This window comes from Gracilinanus agilis, chromosome 1 (genome assembly GCF_016433145.1).
Source record: "Gracilinanus agilis isolate LMUSP501 chromosome 1, AgileGrace, whole genome shotgun sequence".
NCBI lineage: Eukaryota > Metazoa > Chordata > Mammalia > Didelphimorphia > Didelphidae > Gracilinanus > Gracilinanus agilis.
In genome coordinates, this window is record NC_058130.1 from 579,101,940 (window position 1) to 579,125,285 (window position 23,346).

General features: G+C 33.2%; 1 protein-coding gene across 1 annotated transcript in view; it reads left to right on the top strand.

Annotated features, from left to right (window-relative positions):
- The first annotated feature begins 1,757 nt into the window (after nt 1-1,757).
- The window catches only part of C1H18orf63 (chromosome 1 C18orf63 homolog), a 51,405-nt gene continuing 29,816 nt past the window's right edge, over nt 1,758-23,346 (top strand). The window contains exons 1-3 of the mRNA XM_044658099.1: nt 1,758-1,909; nt 3,540-3,618; nt 7,858-7,914. Of these exons, the coding sequence (XP_044514034.1) occupies nt 1,758-1,909; nt 3,540-3,618; nt 7,858-7,914 (288 nt within the window). The remainder of the gene's footprint in view (nt 1,910-3,539; nt 3,619-7,857; nt 7,915-23,346) is intronic.

The following is a 23,346-nucleotide window of genomic DNA, read 5'->3' on the forward strand; positions in this document are numbered from 1 at the left end:
AGATTTAAGACTCATCTTTGATGCATGTTTTCAGAGTATTTTGCATTTTACCTGTTAATTAACAGCAAACTTTAGCCCTCACACTTGACCACAGTGATAATGGGCATAGAAATAGGGACAGAAAATTGACATTTCTGAAATTAAATATTTGAAATTAAAAGCCTTTACATATATATACATATATATGAAATTAAAAGCGCATATATATATGTGTGTGTATATATATGTGTATATGTATACATATGTGTATATATATACACTCTGTGCGTGTGTGTATTTGTGTATAATTAACTATCTTTTTTTGAGACTAGTGACCTGAAGAGTATGTGTGTTAGGTTAAGTTATGGAGATCAAAACAAAAAAAAAAACAAACAAGCATTTATTAACCACCTACCATATGATAGACACTGTACTATTTTGGGATAGAAGGAAAGGCAATAAAGAGTCTGCTCTAAAAAAGCTCATAGTCTATCTAATGGTAAAAGACAACATTTAAACAATTATATACAAAGAAGATATGTATAGGATAATTTGGAAGTACTCTTAAAGGAAAGGCAATAAGATTAAAAAGGACTGGGAAAAACGTCTTTTAGAAGATGGGACTTTAAGATTTAAAGAAAATTGGGCTTTTGAACTTCTCAGGTCATATGAAAGTTTCTAAGAGATAATCTTCCCAGAAACACCTGAGGCAGCCCTGCGTAATGTTCTAATGAGGTAGCTGTATAATGTGCAGCCTGCTATCAGTAGAATAATAATATTTTTGCTGTTGTTGTTCAATCTTGTCCAAGTCTACATGACTCCATTTGAAGTTTTCTTGGCAGAGATTACTGGAGTGGTTTGCCATTTCCTTCTCTAGTTTATTTTACAGATGAGTACCTGATGAGAGTTAAATGACTTGTCCATGGTCACATAGCTAGTAAATGTCTGAGGCCAGATTTGAACTTGGGAAGATGAGTCTTCCAGACTTAAGGCCCAGTCTTCTATCTACTTGCCATGTAGATGTCCTAATAATAATAGCTAGCCTTTTTATAACACTTTAAGACTTAAAAATAAATTTAAATATGTTGTAAGGTAGGTATAATTAATATCCCCATTATATAGATGAGGAAATTGAAGTTAGGAAAGGTTAAGTGACTTGCTTGAGGTCATATGCATAGTAAGTATCTCAGGCAGGATGGGAAGTCAAGTTTTCATGACTCCTAACCAACAGTTTATCAGTTATGCCACCTAGCTGCCCATGTTGGAATCTATTGGAAATTTATTATAATCCTTGAATGAGGCAATTTTGGCCTATATTTAAAATGAGCTAGAGAAGGAAATGGGGAGCACTCCTATATCTTTGCCAAGAAAACCTAAATGGGGTTACAAAGAGTAGAACAGAACTGAAAAAAGACAAACAACAAAAAATGGAGAAGAAAATAAAAACAATTCTAGGAGTAGGTCTCACAAACTAAGCTTATCTTTGTTCATTAATCATTATTTAGTGTATATTAAATAACTATAAGACCTTAATCTTTTCACATAAATTGAAATTTATTTTATTGATTTTGTATTATTAAGATTCTGAACTTTCAGTGAAAAGTTTAAAGAAAAAATTTCAATATTGAACTCTGAATTTTATTAATTTTCTAGTTGGCATTATACCAACATGATATTGTGAATAGAAGTAACCATACATTTCTAGAATTTTGGTTCTTCCTATTGTTGATCAGATAGTTTATTACTTTTCTCATTTTAAAAGACTAGGTTGCCCACTGATGCAGTCAAGAGAAAATATGAGTGTTTCTGGTCAAGAGTCCCTGTTCTTCATTAACCCTCCAGACCTACAAAAGCTTTGTGCTGTTAAGGTAGTACTAAGTAATCAAGTGGCAGAGACAGAGATTAGAAGCACACAGTTGAAAATGTGCAGGTAAAAAAGCATTTGTGATCTTTGGGGTTTATGTTTCTTGATAAGATGGTATTTTATAAATATGAAATTTATAAATGAAATATTTAACCTCTATAACATTTCGGCATTTCAGTGGTGCTGTGATCTCATAGTTACAATCTAAAGTTGGTATGATTTTTGTCTATGCCTTTCCATAATTCAGTCATAGATTCTATACTAAAATCTCTAAAGAGCTTCTGTTAGGTTTTTGGTTGGTCCAAAGACCCCTGAGGGTCCCTAAGAAACTTTCAGGGACTGACTTTTAATCAGTATACAAGCTGAATCTGGACAGGCCATGTGCATGTGTAGGCAAGGAGTGCCAGTGTAAGAGGTGGCAAGACATGGAAGTGTACTCCTTCTCAGACTTCCAGAATGTCCCTCCCTTGGCACAAGAATTAAGATCCACCCTTGAGGACTCCTCGAAGTCTTTCCATACCAGAACTATGTCTGGCTCACCACACTCTTGTTCTGAGCAAGGTAGGGTGGATGATGTGACTATTGAAGATCTTCCAGGCTACATGGAATATTACTTGTATATTCCCAAGAAAATGTCCCATATGGCAAAAATAATGTACACCTGATAGCAATAAGCAACATCACATGCTTTAAAACCAATGAAGGGCTGGAAAAGTGACTTAGTTACTGGCAGACCACTCAGCTACTCTGTGTGAGAAGGTACCTTCCTCTACTCTTTGTGCAATAAAAACATTTCTTTGCATCTCAAAAAAAGTCAAAACTACTTTCAGAATGAAAACTGCCCTGCAATATACAGTCATAAAGAGTTGTCTGTTACAGAGCCAGTACATTTTAGAGTCTCTACTTAACCTCAGAGCTACTTGACTCCAGGCCAGCTCTATGCCCACTGTACTGTGCTGCTTCGATTTATTTCTTTAAGTGCCAGTTCTAAGACCAGAATCCACTGAGCTATCCAGCTGCCCCCAGCAAAGAGTATTAGTGGAATAGGAATTGTAAAAAGAATCAAGAAACCTGAATTCTAGACACTGCTTCTCATTACTTTGAACAAGTCTTGGAGACTACATGGACAGTGCAAAGATATCTGGATTTAGAGTCAAAGGACTGGTTTTCATCCTAGCTTTGCTACTTACTACCTCTGTGACCCTGAGAATATTTTTTAACTTCTTTGAGCCTCAGTTTCTTCCTCTGTAAAATGAGAAAATTGGGCTAGACCTTTAAAGTTCTTTCCAGCTTTACATATATGATCTAATTTAATCACTTACAACTCTTGGGCATGTCTCATTTCCATACTTGGGGTACATTTGGGAATTCAAAAAGGCTTGGAAAATGTCTGAAACAGAGTTGGGCCCCATAGATGAGAAAAAGAAACCATAAAGGTAGGAAGAAGAATTTCAAACTGCATTATCAGTAACTAACCAAGCCATCTAATAATTCATTCATTCAGTAATTATCTAGTAGAATAAGCAAAGCACTGTGCTTGGAATTAGTGACTGATACAAAAAAATTATATGATATTTGCCCTTAAAGAGTTTACTGAGTGATAAGGAAACAGTGGTTTTAAAATTTGCAAAATTAAATAAAAACAAGGAGAATAAGAATAAGTCCACTTTAAAATTAATGCATTTCATCTCCATAGGCAATTGCTGTTTATGTATCAAGAGCTTCTAACATCACCTGTTCCTGGAATATTAAGCCAGATTTGGGTAGTGATGACGGTCAGTGCTATTTTTTATTCTTTTGTAATCATATTGGATTATTACCCTTATCCCCAAATATATCAGAATTACAAATTGGAGCCAGATTAAATTAGAAGCTAGAAATTTTAAGGATTTAACTATCCCAAGAGAGTAATTTGAATCATCACTACTTTTTATTTAAGTATAATCTTGTGGAAGAAAAAACTATCGTTGGGACTTAAGCCAAAATCTGCCAGATAATTTATTAAATGTACAAACTTTTGTGCTTGCAGATTTCCCCCTCTAATCAGAATGTTCTTTGTGAAGCAATTTCCATTTTCATTTTATAGTATTTCTAAGAAAAAATTCCACAGCAAAGTAAAACAAAGATTTAAACATAGTTTAAATTTAGGGTTTTGATTTCCCAAATAGTAATGTTAATCCAAGTACACTTAAGAGAAAATATTTTCCAGAAAACAATTACTTACTCTTTAACTGCTCCTCTTTTAATCTTGTTAAAAGTGAAATAAAGAGATATTTCTCTTAACTAAATTAAACAAAGACATTTCCACTCTTAATTTTGGCACTATAAACATGACAAAGTCTCTTATTTCTGAAAACCTAGCTTCATCCCCAAAATGGAGTGTCTTTCTATATAAAGAAAACTGAATAGCTCTTCTGTTCTAGTTAGTCCAAAAAATTTGTTCTAGGATACTCATTATTTCTTAATATTTTATATCACAACTGAAGTCTTGGTGTTCCACAGACCACAAAGTAATTCTAGGACACCCAAATCATACTTTGTTCTTGTCTCTTTAGAGTTGTGAAATTGATACATCTTCAGATATAGGTAAACCAGTAAAGCTCAATTACATGATCATGAAAATGTGGCAAAAATGATTAACACATGCTTTGGAATCAAGATATAGGTATTCTCTACAACAGAGATTCAATTTTGTTACCTTTTTGGTGTCATGTATGTAATATATGTATACATATGTGCGCGCACACACACACACATATATACATATTTAGCAGTCTGAGGAAGTCTATAGTCTCAGAATAATTTTTAAAATAGATACAATAAAATTCACAGTATTACCAAAAAATCCAATTATATGAAAATATAATTAACCTAAATGTCAAAACAGAAAACAACCAACTCCATAGACCTTAGATTAAGAACTTTTGCTTTTAGAATAAGTCAGAGCACATTGCTGAGATTTTTCTATATTATTCATCTTCAAATTGCATGATATGGAAGTTGATCTTTCTTTATAACATTCTAATATAGGAATACAAAACAGAATTTTTTTCCTCAAAAATTTTTTATCAATTGTACTCATTTTCCTTTCTAGAAAAAATGAAAGATTCCTATTTAAGTTAGTGTTTAGCAATCAGAAGAAAAATAGATCTTAAAACATTAAAACAAAAAAAGTATATTTACTTTGCATGTAAAACAATGATTAACTTATTTTGGAATAAAAATGATTTTGTAATCCTGTGAAAAGTTGTTTGTTTTTTTTTTAATGAATGTCTAACTTGAAATGAATAAGAAGAAAATGCAAGCCAAGTTTCTTTTACTAAGCATTATTAGTTACATACTTAAGAATACATATAAGGAAGATATAGTTATTGCCATTTCAGGTAATCTAGATATCTTTTTATTGTTATAAATAGTAATAGTATCTAAATGAAAATTTATCTCTCAGATTTAGGAAATTTAATTGAAAAGGGTTTCCTTAATTCTAAGATATTAGAAGATGCTTCTTTTTCCAGTTATACTTGCAGGTCTTAGGATCTAGAGGCTACAGAATGAACAAGTATCACCAGGCTGGGAGCAGGGCAACCATAGTTCTTTTTATTTTTAAACTTTGATGTCTATAATTTCCAAAACATTTGTTGCTTATGAAGAACTATTTCATCTTCCTAAAAAGTGATTGTAAATTTAGAGAATTTATAGGTTAAATGACCAGAAATTATCTTTTAACATATAAAATATATGTGTGTGGGTACGTATGTATATATATATATATATATATGTATATGAAAAGTGGAAATCAGTAGAAGTTGCTTAAAACGCAAATTTGTATCATGATGGTGTCAGGAAATTTTCTCTACCAAGAGGATTGTTGGGACCCCTTTGGAGAGGCACACTGGGCAGCAGGGATCTGATAATGATAGGCCAAACTGAAAGCAAAAAAGTAACCAAGGAAACCACTAGCAGCTTCAAATTCATACAATAAAAATTTAGTATTTCTAATTTTTCAGGTCTACTTAGCAGCATTCTGTGGCAATTTAAGATAGATAAGTAACACCTTTCACAAGATAAGAGGAAGGAGAAGTTGTTTAAGGGAGAAGCAGGAGAGCAATCTTCTAGGGCAGGGGTCGGCAACGTATGGCTCTTTCTGCAGGAGCCATAAAGTCAATCTTTTTTCAGGCACTGTTACAGGAGCGCACACTGTACGGCTCTCACAAAATTACATTTTTAAAAATGTGGTGTTTATGGCTCTCACAGCCAAAAAGATTGCCGACCCCTGATCTGGGGGAATATTTGAATTTGAAGCTGACAGAGTTTATCAGAATAAGACACGCCTTGTTCAAGGACAAGAGACAAGGGAAAATGAATCAATACTTTTACAATTGTGAAAGAGGTTAGACAAAACTTTAGGCAAAACTGCAATGTTGAGATAACCATTTAGACCAGACTGTGTCTCTTATCCAAGGACAACAAATAGTTGTTACAGCAGTGGATCAAATTATCTCCTTTTTACTGTGTTCATGCCCAGTTTATTATATTATGTTGCCTCTCCAATAGCAGTTGGGGACTTTGCATTATTAGACGATCAGTTGGTTGAGATGGGGAGGGGTCTCTGTATCGTTAGTCTATAGCAGTGATGGTGAACTATGGCACAGTTGCTAAAGCTGGCTCATAGAGTGCTCTCTATGGGCACATGCATTGCTTCCCCTTCCCCCACTTCCTACCCTGGTTCATCACTGGAAAGGCAGAGGGACTTGGGCAGAACTGCTCCCCTCCCCTTCTCCACTATGCTTGAGGACATTTTTTTACATCATCCACCCCTCTGCCCAGCAGCCCAATGGGAACATTTTCTCCCTTCCCTGTGTGGGACAAAGGGGAGAGGGATGGGGTGCACCCAGTTGGGGGCAGGGAATGGCACATTGTCCCTAAAAGGTTTGTTATCACTGGTCTATAGTATCATTTCAAAATGATTATGAGATCAGTTTTTCCTGCACAGTGGTATAAAGGGGAGATAAAGAGATGATAAATAGTGGAATAGAATAGTACATCATCCTCAAATTAAACAAAAGCTTACAGAAAAATAAAGGTTGCAGTTATTCAACCTTGTGAATAAAGGAGCTGAAAGGGAGAAGGAATTGAGCAAGTAGAGATAACATTATAAACCATTCAATGGTACATTGATTGAAGGTGCAAAAGCTAGATAGAAACAGGTTAGAACCTCTGTCTGGTCCAGTTAGAAGAAAAGGGTGGAGGGGGCAGCTGGGTAGCTCAATGGATTGAGAGTCAGGCCTAGAGAGGGAGGTCGGGGTTCAGATCAGGCCTCAGACACTTCCCAGCTGTGTGACCCTGGGCAAGTCACTTGACTCCCATTGCCCACCCTTACTACTCTTCCACCTAAGAGCCAATACACAGAAGTTAAGGGTTAAAAAAAAAGAAGAAAAGGGTGGAGGTTTGTTGGACTAATTAGGAAGTAGTATAATCCAAAGTGATATATAAAGTGCAGAAAGCAAGCTAAAGGGAGTAAATGATTATATAATAAAAATTATAATTCATATTTGTTTAAAAATGTGTAAATCTTTATATTCATATGTGTAGTATTTTATCTCTCTTAAATATTAAAAAACAATCCCCTAAGCTTTAAATTCTTTTTCTTGCCTATATTTTTCATCATGTTGCTGAGAAGTTTTGACTCTCCCATCTTTGATTTTTAAAATGATATAATAGATATTTAAGGATGAAGAGAATGTCACTAGCTTAGTATCATAATAAAAATTCATAACTTAGGGCTTAATAGGAGAATGAAACATTTTTCTAATTACCATTTTTACCTTTTCTTTATTGTGCCTTCATATCTAAGAAAAAAGATACCTTTGTTCAAGGACACTTGTTAGGAAGACTTCAATCTGTACTTTATATATTACTTTTAGTTTTTTTGTATTTTGAATTACTTAATGTTATATTTATTAAATTAAATTTTAATTTTAATAAATTTGTAAAGTTTATATGGATCTTTTTAGATACCATTTTACAAATCAGGAAAACTTCAGGTCTACACAGAAAAACATGGAGCTAAGGTAGGTTTGTAAAATTTTTTGCAATACTCAATAATTATTAAATTGACATGTTAAATTTTGCTACTACTTATAGTGGACAAAACTGTGGATATCTTTAAAAATTTAAATTAATTAATTTATTTGTTTGTATGTCATATTCAGATTACTAGGTAACTCCCTCCCTCCTTACCTCACACTAGAGAAGGCATCATTTGACAAAAAAGATCTATGTCTACATAAATTTTTATCTTGTTTGTTTCTTTTTATCAGTTCTTTCTCTGGAGCTGGGCATACATAAGCCATTCTTTAAACAATATTTTGTTGATGTATATAATGTTCTCATGGTTCTATTCACTTTATTCTTCATCATTCCATGTAGAGCTTTCCATGTTTCTTAAAAAAATTAACCTGCTAATAATTTCATATGGTGCAGTAATAACCCACCACAATCATATATCACAACTTACTTAACCATTCCCCAATTGATGGGAATCCCTTCAATTTCCAGTTCTTTGCTACCACAAAGAGAGCTACTCTAAATAATTTAGAAAATATAGGTTCTTTTCTTTTTTCCCCAATCACCTTAGGAAATAAACCTAATAGTGGTATTGCTAGGTCAAAAGATATACACAATTTTATAACTCTTTGAGCATAATTCCAGATTGCTCTCCAGAATGGTTGGATTGGTTTATAGTTCCACCAACAATGTATTATTGTTCCCATTTTCCCACATTCCCTTCAACATGTGCCATTTTGCTCTTTTATCATTTTAGCCAGTCTGATAGATGTGATGATATCTCAGTTTTGTTTTGATTTGCATTACTTTAATCAGTAATGATTTAGAGCAATTTTATATAGCTATATCTAGTTTTGATTTCTTCATCCAAAAACTATCTGTTCATATCTCTTGACCATTTATAAGTTGGGGAATGGCTCATATTCTTATAAATTTGACAATATTCTCTATTTATTTTGGATATTATACTTCTATCTGAGAAACTGTCTATAAAATTATTTTTCCCAATGTATTGCTTTCCTTCTAATCTTGGCTACATTGGCTTTTTATTTGTACAAACCCTTTTTAATTGAATGTTTTCAAAATTATCCATTTTACATCTCACAATGCTTTCTATCTCGTTTTTTAAAATAAATTCTTCTTCTATACATAAATTTATTGGTAATATGCTCCCTGTTCTTCTAATTCCCTTTTTTGTAAGCTGTTTTTATAGAACTGCATGTGAGACCAATAATTTTGATTCTCATCTTAGTGTACATCTCCCTGGTGGTAAAATAATGTATCTAGGCAAGTAAAAACATAGCTATGTGAGGCAGCCTCCATATTCATAGGCTAACTAGTAAATTCCCAGAGTACAAAGATTAATCTATGCATCCTTGAAACTGACATTGCCAAACCACTTTAGCATTCGTATTCCCATTGCAGGGCTAGACATCCTTCTGAGCATTGTTTCCATTTCTTACATTTTTTTGCCTGGCACATAGTAAATACTTAATGCTTGATTAATGCTTGATAAGTTCAGGCAAGCTTTAATGTCGAGTCATCTAAGATTTGGGGCTGTCTGTGGTTTCATTATATTCATAACACATTGAATGACTTTGGGGTGCTTGACCTAACCACTAGAGTTTGAGTGATCAGAAGTATCTTAGAGTAGCCAAAGTAAATTTTAGCTGAGTTTATTCAAGAAAGGCTTCATGCCATTTACCTTTACCAAAGAGCATCATTGATCTGAAACTAGAACCCAAGGTCAAGGTCCTATGCTATCCTTCTGAAGGCCTAGATGGGGTTCCTAACCTGGGATCTGTGAACTTGATTTTTAAAAAAATTTTGATAACTATGTATTAAAAATTCTATAATTGATTTCCTTTGTAATCCTATGTATCCTATTTTATGCATTTAAAAGCATTATTTTGAGAAGTATGCTGGTAAATGTTTAACAACTGGCTTACTTTAAAAAATATGCTTGACACGCTTTTAAGTTTAATCTGCATTATTAACATTTTCTCCATTACTTTATTAAGTTTAGACAATAGACAAAACAACAAATCAAACTCTGATTTGGAGTTTGTTAGTTTACATGATGCAAATGCTCACACAGAAATTTTAAGTTGGCTCTAAAACACTTCTTGTTTCACCTTCCTGCAAAAGGGGTACATTGTATTAAAAAGGTTAAGAATGTAGGATCTGTTTTCCTCAAGAGCCTATTTTTCCTATTTAGAATGTTTCTTCCTCACTTCTTGCTAGGAAACAATTTCTTATAAGGGTCTAGTAGATAACCAATGCTAATACTTATACACAGTGCTCCCAAAGTCTTACTGTAGTTTTAAGCTTAATAACTTAAAACTATTTACTGGACATACTACATAATAATATAAAGTTTGCAAAAACCTTTTCCTTATATTACTATATTATGTCATATCATATCCTTATAACAGTCCCATGAGATAGGTGTTATTAATATCCTTCTTTTACACATCAGTAAATTGAAAGTGAGAGTTTAAATGATTTGCCAAAGGCAACACAACTACATGTCAATGAGGATATTTGAATCTAAATTTTCATGACTCCAAAGCCACTATCTATCCATTAGGAGTATAAATAAGGGGATGTTACCATTCTGATAGCTCACCAAGATGTTCTGAAAGAACTTTACAGTATTTACTAAACAAAAGGTAAGAATTTCATTGCTTTTCCTTAAGCATTTATGGGGCAAATAATTTAAAATAAATATCAAGATAAAAAAATATTTCTGAATATACAAAATGATGACAGAATTAATTTAACAAATGAAACATAATGCTACTCTTAATTCTCCTTCTCTACCCACCCTGCCCCCATTAGCCAAGAGAAAGAAAAGGAAAACAAAAAACACTTATAATAACAACATAGAAGCATAGTTGAGCAAAATTAATCCACAAGTAGTCATATTGAAAACCTTAGTCTCTTTCTGCACCTTGTGTCCAGCACCTCTCTTGAGGAAGTAACAAGTTTCACTACAGATCCTTTGGAAACATGATTAGTTATTTCATTATTCAAAGTTATTAAATCTTTCAAAGTTGCTTTTCATTACAATGTTATTATCCTTGTATAAGTTGTTCTCCTTGTTCTGCTCATTTCTCAGTTATCTAAAAGTACCCCCTTTTGATTTCTGGTTCTTTTATTTTTTCCTTTCTTACTACCACCTTAGGATCAAGAGGTTTGTTTTGTTTGTGACAGTTTCCTCACTGGAATTATTCTCTTAATCCTCATTGTTTTTCCCTGTTGCATTTGATGTTTTTCTTTAGCAAATTCTTTAAGTGTACATGCGTGTTTACATTTAACCTTCCTTTATCTACTTCAGATAAAGATGTTGTTCACCTCATTCCCATTGTCTCTATTCAGTTCTCCATGTTTGTATACTCTTTTTCTCACGTATTCCAATTGTCAGAAATAGCAAATTCTATTTCTTTCTTCATGCATGTAATGTTAAGGAAGTCTACACTAGTGTATTCCTTCTTTTACTCTCCCTTTTTCTACTCTTAAAATCCTCACACAGAATCAATCCACACTAAGAGTCTTGCTTTATTTATTTAATTTCCTCAATACCCTTTGAAGACAGTAAGCTTCCAAAGGGACACTTCCTTCTTTCCTCTCTTTTAGAATTTTAGGATTATATCATCATACAACTCCTTCCAATGGCTCAAATAAATTTACTTTTCTAGGTTTCTCTGGACTCTGTTTTTATTTCAAAGTTCCAATTCAGCTCTGGATTTTTCATCAGAAATGCTTAAAAATCCTTTATTTCATCAAAGATATACTCCATCCCCCCCCCATAGATACTTAGTTGTGCAGAGTAAGTTATTCCATTATAAATCTTTGCCTTTTAGAATATTATATTCCAATGTTTTCTCTATTTTTAATAGATGCTATTGCTGATGCTACTACTTCTGAGCATTCCATTAAAAAGATAAAAACGACAATTCTCCTTAAACTAACCTACTAATTCAATGCCTTCCAGTTAAATTACCAAAAATTATTGAGCTAGAAAAAATAGTAAATTCATTTAAAAGAACAAAAGGTCAAAAATATCAAAGAAATTAAAGAAAAATAGAAGGAAGTTTAGAGGCACCAGATTATAAATTTTATAAGGCAGTAATGACCAAAATTATTTGATACTGTCTAGGAAACAGAAAGGTGACTCAGTAGGAAAGAGTATACATAAAACACATAGTAGTAAATGATTATAGTAATCTTGTGTTTGACAAATGTAAAGATTCAAGCTTTTGGAATAAGAATTCACTATTTGGTAAAAAATTATTGGGAAAACTGGAAAGCAGTCTAGCAGAAAGTAGGTATAGAACAATATCCATTTTCCACAATAAGGTCAAAATGGATACAAAATGGAGATATAAAGGGAAATAGCATATTAGAAGAATATAAAACATTTTACCTATTAGATTTATACATGGGAGAAGAATTTATGAATAAACAAGAGATAGAATTGTTAGATGAAAATGGATAATTTTGATTAAGTTAAACTAAAAAATTTTATACAGAAAACCCAATATAGTCAAGATTAGAAGGAAAACAGAAAATTAGGGGCAAAATTTTATAGACAGTTTCTCAAATAAAGGTCTCATTTCAAATATATAGAGAACTTCGCCAAATTTATAAGAATATGAGTCATTCCTTAATTGATAAATGATCAAAGGATATGAACAAGTAGGTTTTTGGATGAAGAAATCAAAGCTATATATAGTCACATAAAAATATTCTTCAAATCACCATGGATTAGAGAAATGCAAATTAAAACAACATTGAGATATTTCACATATATCAGATTGGCTAAAATAATAGAAGGTAAAAATAGCAAATTTTGGAGGGGAAGTAGAAAAATGGGGACATTAATATACTATTGGTGGAACTATGAACTGATCCAACCATTGTGGAGAGCAATCTGTAATTATGCTCAAACAGTTATAAAACTGTTTACATCCTTTGACCCAGCAATTATTAGATTATTATAGATTATTAGATCTGTTTCCCAAGGTGATCAAAGAAAAAGAAAAAGAACCTTTATGTTCTAAAATAGTTATAGTAGGATTCTTTGTTGTTGGCAAGGAACTAGAAATTGAGGGAATGCCCATGGATTGGGGGATGGCTAAACAATTTGTGATATATGATTGTGATGGAATAGTAATGCACTATAAGAAATGATGAGCTGGTTGATTTTAGAAAAACATGGAAAGGATTTGCATGAAATAATGAAGAGTGGAATGAGTAGAACCAGAACATTGTATAAGCAACAGCAGCATTTTTAAAAAGAATAACCGTGAATGACCACCTTCAGAGAAAGAACTGATAAATAGAAGTATGAATGATATGTACATATGAAATATATATATGCATATATATGTGTGTGTTTTTTTGTGAGATGGGGAGGGAGGACGTCAGCTCAAAACTTAAAATGAAACAAAAAAAATATTTTTTTAAGAAAGATCAAACCTTTACAAGTTAAGGAATTTGATTGAGAATACTCAGTAGCAGTAGCAGCAGTAGTTATGATAGTAGTAGTAATAATAATAGTAGTAGTAGAAATAGTAATGACAGTAAACATTATATAACACTTTAAGGTTTGCAGAGTGCTTTATGTACATCGCCTAATTGACTTTTCCAACAGTCTTGTGAGGTAAGTGCTATTATTAATGGAATTTAAATTGTCAAGACTTGACAGATGAAAGAATATGAGAGGTGAGGGAGAGAGAAAAGTGAAAGCTGACTATGGGGTGGCACATTTGCATCACTAGAAGGATAATAGTTCCCTAAAGAGAAATGGAGAAGATTGAGAGAAAAATGGATTTTTGGGAAAATATAGTGAGTTCTATTTTGGATGTGTTGAGTTTGAGATGTCTATGAAATATCTAGGTGGAAATGTATAGAGTATCATAATAAAGATTTTGTGAATTAGTAATTGATGTTTCCATGGTTCTTTCCTTTTATTTTTGGTAAAAAGAATATCTGTTAACCTTTTTATTGTTTTGCAATCTTCCAATCTTTGAGATAGCTTGAAAATAAAATTTTGAGTATTTATCAGATTTTTATTTTTAGCACGGGTTCTTTTTTCTGCGTATATTTTATCTTTTTTCAGTTCATTTCCCCCATTTTCTTGTAACATCTTATACAGCCACATTGTGTATTGAAAACTTAAGTGATGGCAACACTATCTTCTGTAATAAGCATTAGTTGCTTTAGAAATGTCAGCAAATCTGTTCCTTTTCACATCTATTTGTTGTTCTCTTTTTAGTTTATTTTGAATAAGTGCTCCTGGTCTGGCTCAGTCTGATCCCGTGCCTAGATTTTTATGTTTTTTTCTTCTTTTGCGCTACTTTTTGCTGGTTTTGAAGAAATGCTTGTTGTAGTTTTATACTATATAGATTATATTCTTCTGTTATGTTCACTCAATGAGTTTGTTGTCTAACTTGGCCTTGCTCTTGATTGTCATATCTTTCCTCTTTGGTAAGAAGATCAAATGTTTTTAGACTAAGGAATTTTTAAAGGCTCTTTTGATCTCCTTGTTTCATTTACATTTCCCTGTGAAATGGTGATAATCAGAGTGCATTTCCAACTTTTTTGAGTCAGCAGCTTTCTTGAATAGGGTAACTTGAGTTATTTTAACTGCACACAATGTTTAATTTTTGTCCTTCTAATTTGGTGTTGATTTTTATTTTTCTTCTATTTAATAATCTGATCATTCATAGGTAACTGATTCTGAAATAACTGCCACATCAGAAACCAATCACTTCCAATTTATCAAGTTATATTTATTCAAAAGTGTTACCCTGATGCTTCATTCATGGCATGTGGCATGAGACTGATCTAAGATTCTTCAAGGCTATACCAGCAGAGTATAAGCTTGAGTGAATTTGTTCTTACTAGAAATTCTTCAGTTATTGTCTTAAGCAAAGATTTTGTTATTTATCACAAAGAGGCTCCTTGCCAGTGGGCTATTCACTAAACATTCTTTAGGAATCAGTGAAACAAAGAAAAATACACAAGGATTCTAAGTTCTATGAGATCTCCTTCTGCTTCTGTAGTAAGGGTGATAAAATGGGTAAAAAGGGAAGTGAGTGCTAAGAATAACATAGTTTTACATTATCTATGCACACAAATAGCCAGTATAAGTTGGCTTCATTCTTATCTATCTTCCACCCTCACAGTTGATTTGGGTTCCTAGAGCTAGTTTGGTTACATCTCCCCGTTATGGTTCTAGGAGGATTACTGAGGGTGTGTTGCAATCCTGTAATGCCCCCTGCTGGAGTTCTCATTACTATGTTTCCCTCAAGATTATCCTTTGAGAGCAGTTTAGTCAGCCAGCTATAAGTAATATTTAGAAAGGATTGTTTACTAATATGACATAATAAGAACAACCAGTACAAAACATCCTCCCCAAATGTCTGTGACACATTCTACCAAAGGTATATAGAGTTGAGGGAAAAGTGAGTTCAAGTTTAGGAATCACATGTAGCAAAGAGGTAACAAAAATTCTGGTTGCTAGAAGTTCTTTTCCTCCATTCATGGGGTGCTGAAGAAATTCCTCTTAGGCGTAGTATAGACTTTTTTGTGGGTTCTTTATAGAGTCACAAGTCCAGTTTGTCTTTGGCTTCTGATCATTCAGATACTGCTTTCATTTGATCTGGGACACCATTTAGTACATAGATGGAAAGATCGGAAGTCCAACATTCTCTAGACTTTTAAAAGGTCAAGTATTAGGGGAGGAAAGGAGACTTGGTTAAGGATTCTCTTTCCTCCTCTCCTACAGACATTTCCTTCTCAGGAGAGTTTAACTAGAATACCATGCTTATTCCAATTCATAGAATCAATATTTTTCCTGAAAATGCTTTAAAAAAGGAACCAGAATGGAACAGACTGGCTAGTGTCATTTGAATTGAACTGCCTTTCAAAATACCTTTTTGTACTTAGTTAAAGAACTAAATATAAGTACTTAATACAACAATCATTTTCAAAGAACATGATTGGAATTAAGATATGTTCCCACCTAGTTAAAGAATCATAGCTAAAATGGGGTGGAGTGATTTTTTACCCACTCTTACATAAGAGAAGTCTAGAGTCAGCAGCAGTGTACAGGGAGCAAAAGGTCAAGAACCTGGACCATAGACTATCTGAGGACTTTTAGAGCTTTCACCTCTGTTACTCTTACTTCATACTAGTTCTTGTGAGCCTGTGGGGCTTGCAGATGGAGGGCAGCAATCAGGAGGGCACTCTATAGATCAGTGGTTCCCTAACTTTTTTTTGGCCTACAGCCCCCTTTCCAGAAAAAATATTACTTAATGCCCCTGGAAATTAATTTTTTAAAAATTTTAATAATTAATAGAAAAGATAAATGCACCTGTGGCCATCACCACTTTCCTGGATTGCTGTAGCACCCACCAGGGGGTGGTGGTGCCTACTTTGGGAATCACTGCTATAGATCAAACTGCTTTGACAAAAAATACTCTCTGTTAATTGTCAAGTGTAATGTGTTAGCTGGAACTGCGCCTGAGGTTTTTGTAAACATAGCATTCTTTACCCACACTATGATAATACAATTCAGGACAAAGGGAGATCTCATTATTCCTTCCATAGGAAGGCATAGAACCAGACTCCACCACAAAGTCCTAGTTCAGGAAATAAGGCTAGACAAATGAGTAAACAGAAGAAAATGTCCATAATATGAAAAATATTATGGGTCTAGGTACCCTCAAGACACAAACCCAGAAGAAGAAAATAACTCCACTTCATTGAAAGCCAAGTTTCAAAGCAAATAAGATATACTACAACCTCTACTGTAATTTATGGAAAAAATGAAGCAAGGATTAAAAAATGATATTATAAATAAAATGAGAGTTCTAGGGGAAAAATGAAAAAAACAAATGAGACCTATTAAAAAAAAGAACTAGAAGGTGAATAAATAGCTTAGTATAAGAGCTACAAAACCTTGAGGTAACAAAGTTCTTGAAAATTAGGGTTGGATTGACAGAGATGAGCTATTGTATGAGAGGGAAAAAATACTCCCAATAAAGTTGATAGAGGGGAAAAAATCAGAAAATTTAAGGTATTTCTTATAAAAAATAATTAATTTCAAAAACAGGATAAGGGGATAATCTAAGAATTGTAGAAATACCTGAAAATGTAGATTATGCAAGCATAGATATGCTATTTCAGGAAATTATGAATGAAAACTGCAGAGACATTAGAACTAAAGGTCAAAGTAAAAATAGAAAAAATCTCCTACTCACTTACTAAAACACAAAAAATGGAAACTCCCAAGAATATCATACCCAAAATCCAGTGCTTACACATCAAATAATAAATACTTCAAGTATCCAGAAAGAAAAAGTTCAGGTACCAAGGAGCCTCAATTAGGATCAGTAGCCACCACCTTAAAGAAGAGGAAAGCTTGTAATACATTATTCTAGAAGGCAAAATATAAAAACTTACAACCATGAATAATTTACTCAGAAAACCAGAATATGATGTTATCAGTGAGGGGGGGAGAGATCTTAAATTTAAAAAGAAGACTTTAAATCTTTCTTATTGAAGAGGCCAGATCTGAGTAGATACACTGAACTGCAAACACAGAGGTCAGAAAAGCACAGAAAGGTAAGTCTAAGAGAGAGGAAAGTATCTTTTTATAACCCTAATGTCTGTAAGAGTCTTGAAGTGAGTAATAAAATAAGGCAGTGGACATAGGAACAATTTTGTTTTATTTTGATAATCTTAAGAGAAAAAAGAAAAGAGAAAGAAAACGAATACACTAAGGAAGAGCAAAGGGATAGAACTTACTTTCTCATGTAATCATGGTGCATGGGGAGGACATTATACAAATGTAGAGTAAGAGGGGTATAGGAGTGAGTGAGTGATTCTTGAACTTCACTTTTACCTGAATTGGACAAAGAAGGAATAAATACACATAGGAGGTATTTGGTATAGAAGCACATTAAACTCAACAAACAATCAGGCAAGAACATGAAAAGAAGTTAGGATTAAAATCAAAGGATTAGTTATAAACAAAACAAACTCCAGTTTTGAAGCATAAATTGTTAAAGAGGCAAGGATGTGCTTTATCACCACTACTATAGTATATACTGCTAGAAATCTAGTCATAGCAATTAGATGAGAAAAATAAATTCAGGGAATACGCTTAAATAAAGAGAGAACAAAATAAACTATCTTTTGCTAATAATATGAGTCAACTAAAATGAATTGAAATGATAGCCAGCAAAATTTCACGATAAAAAATAAATCCAAGCAAATCATGAACAATTTTGTATATTATCAATCAAAACCAAAAGTAGAGATATAAAAAGAAATTCCTTTTAAAGTAACTTGTTTTCAGTCATTTCAGTCATGTTAACTCTTCATGACCCCAATTGCAGTTTTCTTTGCAAAAATGGTGAAGTGATTTGCCATTTTTATGTCCTCATTTTATAGAAGAGGAACTAAAGTAAACAGAGTGAAGTGACTTGCCGGGGTCAAATAACTAGTTAGTGTCTGAAGCCAGATTTGAACATATCAAGATGAATCTTTCTGATTCTAAGCCTAGTGTTCTATCTACTGTACCACCTATCTGGCTTTAAAATAACTATAGAATATCTAAAATACATGCGAGTCTACCTACCAAGATACACACAGAAATTATAAGAATACAGTTACAAAGCATTGTTTATGGACATAAAGACAGATCTAAATAATTGGAAAAATATTAATTGTGCATGAGTAGGGAGAGCTAATTTTATAGAAGTGATAATGATAGCTAAATTAATTTATTTATTCAGTTCCCTATCAATCAAACTACTTTCTAGAACAAGAAAAATAATAATGAAATTCATCTGGAGGAATAAAAAGTCAAGAATCTGAAATAATGAGAGAAGCTGTGCAGGAAAGAGGCCTAGTAGTAGCATCTCTTAAACTGTATTTCACAGTAGTAATAATCAGATAGAGAAGTTGATTAATAGAAAAGGTTAAATATGCAACACAAAGAACTAAATGAACATATTAGCCTTGATTTTAACAAACTCAAAAATCCTGGCTACTAAAACAATGATTGTTTGGAAAAAATTTCTGGGAAAAATGAACAATATCATAGAAAATAGGTTTAGATAGCATCTCGTTATATGACAAGATAAGTTCCTAACAGATACATATCTTATGCATAAAAGGTTATATCATAAACAATTAATTTTCAGATCTGTAAATAGATCACAAAAAACAAGGGATAAAGAAGAACACAGAAGGAGAAATGAACAGTTTTGATCATATAAAATTAAAAAGCTTTTGCAAATACAGTGCTAGTAAGTTTAGAAGGAAAACAGTTAATTGATGGGAAAATCTTTGCAGTAAGTTTCTCTGATGAAGATTTCATTTGCAAGATATATAAAGAACTGATTCAAACTTATAAGAGTAAGAATCATTTGCCAGTTAATAAATGGTCAGAGTGTATGTGATCAGGCAGTTCCCAATGAAAGAAATACAAGCTCTCTATAGTCATATGAAAGAATGCTTCAAATCATACCTGGCTGCCTTCCTCTGGACTTCTCCCTAATGCCCTAGAAACATCTTCCATCATGCAAGATCACTTCAGCCTTGGAACTTATACTTCATCAGTACCCTGTGCTCTTGGGGTCCCTACCTCCCTCTGATTAGAGAGTGAAGAGTAAAGAGGTCCTCTCAGAACTTCCATTTAAGGAAAGTGCCTGGGCCAACCATCTCTTTTTTTCCAACCTGACTCCATTCCTCTGTACTTTTCTATCATGCCTCTGTGCTAAGTACCTTCCCTTTGCCCCCAATTAATACATTTTATTGACTAAATGACTGAATTAAAGAAAGGCACATTAAAGCAATTTTGAGGTTCCATTTTATACCCATCAGATTAGGAAAACTGACAAAAAAAGAAAAAAGTCAGGTATTGGAGGGTCTGCATTAAAACAGACACAATGATGCATTTTTGGAAGAGCTCCAGCCATTCTGGAAAATAATTGGATACTATGTTCCAAAACTAGTAAACTGTCCATATCCTTTGAACTAATGATACCATTATTTAGGTTTTATACTCATAGGAGATTAAAGAAAGAGAAAATGATCATGTATATACAAAAAATTATTTCTAGCAGTTCTTGTGGTAACAAAGAACTGGAAACTAGGAGAGTACCCATCAGTTGGGGACTGGCTGAATAAACTGTAGCATAATAATGTAATGGAGTACTATTGTGCTATAAGAAATGCTTTAAATATTTTAGGGAAATGTGGGAATATTTGTGTGAACTAATACAGAATGAAGTGAACAGACCTGGGAGAATAATTTTTACTCTAATATCAATATGGTAAAATGAACAGTTTCAAAAGACTTCAGAACTCTTATCAATGCAGTAACAAACTACCTCCTGGCAGAGAATGGCAGATTAATATGTAGAATGAGATACACATTTTTGGACATGGTTAATATCAAACTTTGTATTATTTGGCTATGCCTGTTTGTATTTTATATTTTTCTTTATTTAATGAAACACTACAACTAAAGACTTCATTATTTGGTGGCTAACGATGTAATGAATATCTGAATATTTATCTATTCTTATTCTTCAGTGGTAGCAGAGCCTATTACTGGGCCATACTTCATAGGATTATAATTTAAAACTGGACCAATCATTTACACCAGTTCTTTAATTTTACAAATAAGGAGATTTAGTTCTAGAAAAATTAAATAATTTACCTAATGTCATATTGGGAGTAAGTGAAAGAGCTAGGATTCAAACATATCTCTTTTATCTCCAAATGTTCTGCATTTGACCATTTCCAAAAAAATAAAATGCTAAAAAAGATTTTTCTTAAATTTAAAAGTAAATGTATAGACACAGACATACTGTGAACAAGGTATATACGCAGTGACCTTTTACATTTACAACTGTGCATACCAATCATAACTTTTTCACAGGTCTCATTGTAGACAATAGAATGTCTATTTGTAGTTTCCAGCCTACTCAGGCAGCTGTATTGTGGAGTAAAAAGAATAGGGCATAGGAAATGTTGGTGTCCTCTTAAAAAAAAAAAACAACCTACAAAAGAAACACTTAAGGTAAACTAGCAATTGTTCTCAATGCATTGAAATAATAAAATAGGCCATTTGGAGATTTTTCTAACTAAATAAAAAGAGACTTTAAAGAGATAGTTCTCATCCATAAATGAATATTGAAACACCTTATATTTTAATCAAATAGATGAATTTAGATAAACACTTAAATTTACAATATTGACTCATGAAACTTTAGTGCTTTATGGAAATATCAAGAATACCCTCAGTCTTAGAAAACTATTCTAGTCTCTTAGATTGTAACGATCTCAAGGAAAATAAAAAACCTCTTGCTCCCTTTTACTCCTGGTCATATTTCTCAATCTTTGATTTTAGAAGCTATTCAAGATAATACATTTATATTTCCAAATAAACAAAAATAGTTTCCAAAAGTGACTTGATAGACTTTGTCATAACTTTCACTTCATGAAGATAGCCTTTGAAAACTTCAGCATCATCTCCATATGAGACTTCAAAGTAGGACATTTGTATTCAATAGTAACTATTAAAATTAGCCCCAGAAGTTTCTGGCAGGGTTTCAGAACAGGGAAGAATAAAAAGAAATGTAATCTGCTAATATCTGCCTTTGCAAATTTGGTAATTTGAAAGTGAATTGCTATAAAGGATAATTTAAGTTTGTGAAAAGAAAGATTGACCGGCAAAAGTGGTCTGTGGCTTAGTGAGGGAGTATAGTTCAGTGGAAAGCATGCCATATTTGGAGTTAGAGACAGTGGCCTCAATCCCAGACCTAGTTTACATCTTGGTCCTGACACTTAGCTTTCTGGCCTTGATTAAGTTACTTAACCTCTTTTGGCCTCAGTTTCCTCATATGTAAAATGAGAATGTTAGACTGGACGGCTTCTAAGGGCCTTTTTATAAATTGATGACCTTATAATCCAATACAGAGGTTTAAGTGATCTTAAACTCCTTAATTCCTTTGTAGAAATCTGTCTTTTAAATACTGGTATTGTTCCAGTGATTCAATACAGCTACAAACCATGCAGTGTCCTTTTTAAAAAAATTAAAATTAAGTAATATTGCAGCTAACTTTAAATGGAGATGGAAATATGTATGTCTTTGTATAACTAGGATGTATTGTGTTATCAACTATATTTTGCCCTTGAAAATTGACAAATGAGATATATAGACACACAAATAGAAAAGGAGGAAGGGTTTTCATGTAGCACAAATTAAAGAAATGGATGTCCAGAATGGTACAATAGAATCACAAAGATAATAAGAGAACAATAGGGTGGATTTCAGTGCTTGGAAGAACATGGGGGAAAAAAATGAGGCGACATCGAAGAATTCTCATATTGATGGAATTATGCATCTACCAAAGCATCTGTAAGTATTTTAATCCAGAATGTCTTCTTGCTGAATAAAATGCTTTGATGAAAGGTTCTGACTTACGTTTCTGAGAAAGGAACTTTAACTCAATTTATGTTCAATATTTCCTAAATACCCGATGAATACAAAGTACTGTTCTAGGTAGGAGGATGTGGAAACAAAGTTTAAATATGATAGTAAAATAAGAACTCAGTCTTCATGGAGCTTATAGTCTAATCAGGACACAGTGTATTATAATATATGACGTATACAGATAATATAAAATAATATTTGTTAGTGTGTGCCATGGGTAAAAAAAAGGAGTATGGGAAAGGTGGTAGGGAAAGGAAGAGTAGGTAGCAGGGTCCCCCCAGCCCCATAGGGAAGTTTAGCCCTTTAGAGGTGGGCTTTGGAGCAGAACAAAATCAGGTTAAACTCTAGGGATATTTCACTGGGTTTACTTAGGGTTTAGAAAAGAAAAGGTTTTGGAAAGCCAGGGAAAACCAGATCTTCAGCAGCTAGCTGGGACCAAAGCTCTTGGGGGTGCAAAGGCACAATGAGGAAGTTGAGGTAGAGGAAGTTAAGGTAGAGAGTCCTGGGAGATGTCTTTCAGGGTTCAGAGCCATTCCAAAACGCACACGTGTTAAAATGGTGCATAATGCTTTGTGATGTTTGAGGGGAAAGGATATGGTCATTCAAAGTTTTATGAAAGAATTGGTATCTGAATGTGTCTTTAAAGCAGGGGTTAGCAATGTATGGCTCTTGAGCCATATCTGGCTCTTTTGAGGGCCAGATATGGCTCTTTCTGCAGGAGCCATAAAGTCAATTTTTTTTCAGGCGCTGTTACAGGAGCACACACTGTGAGCACTGTACGGCACTCACGAAATTACATTTAAAAAAATGTGGCGTTTATGGCTCTCACAGCCAAAAAGGTTGTCGACCCCTGCTTTAAAGGATAGCTAGGAACTCAAAAGACAGGGAGAGAGTATTAAAAAAATTTTTT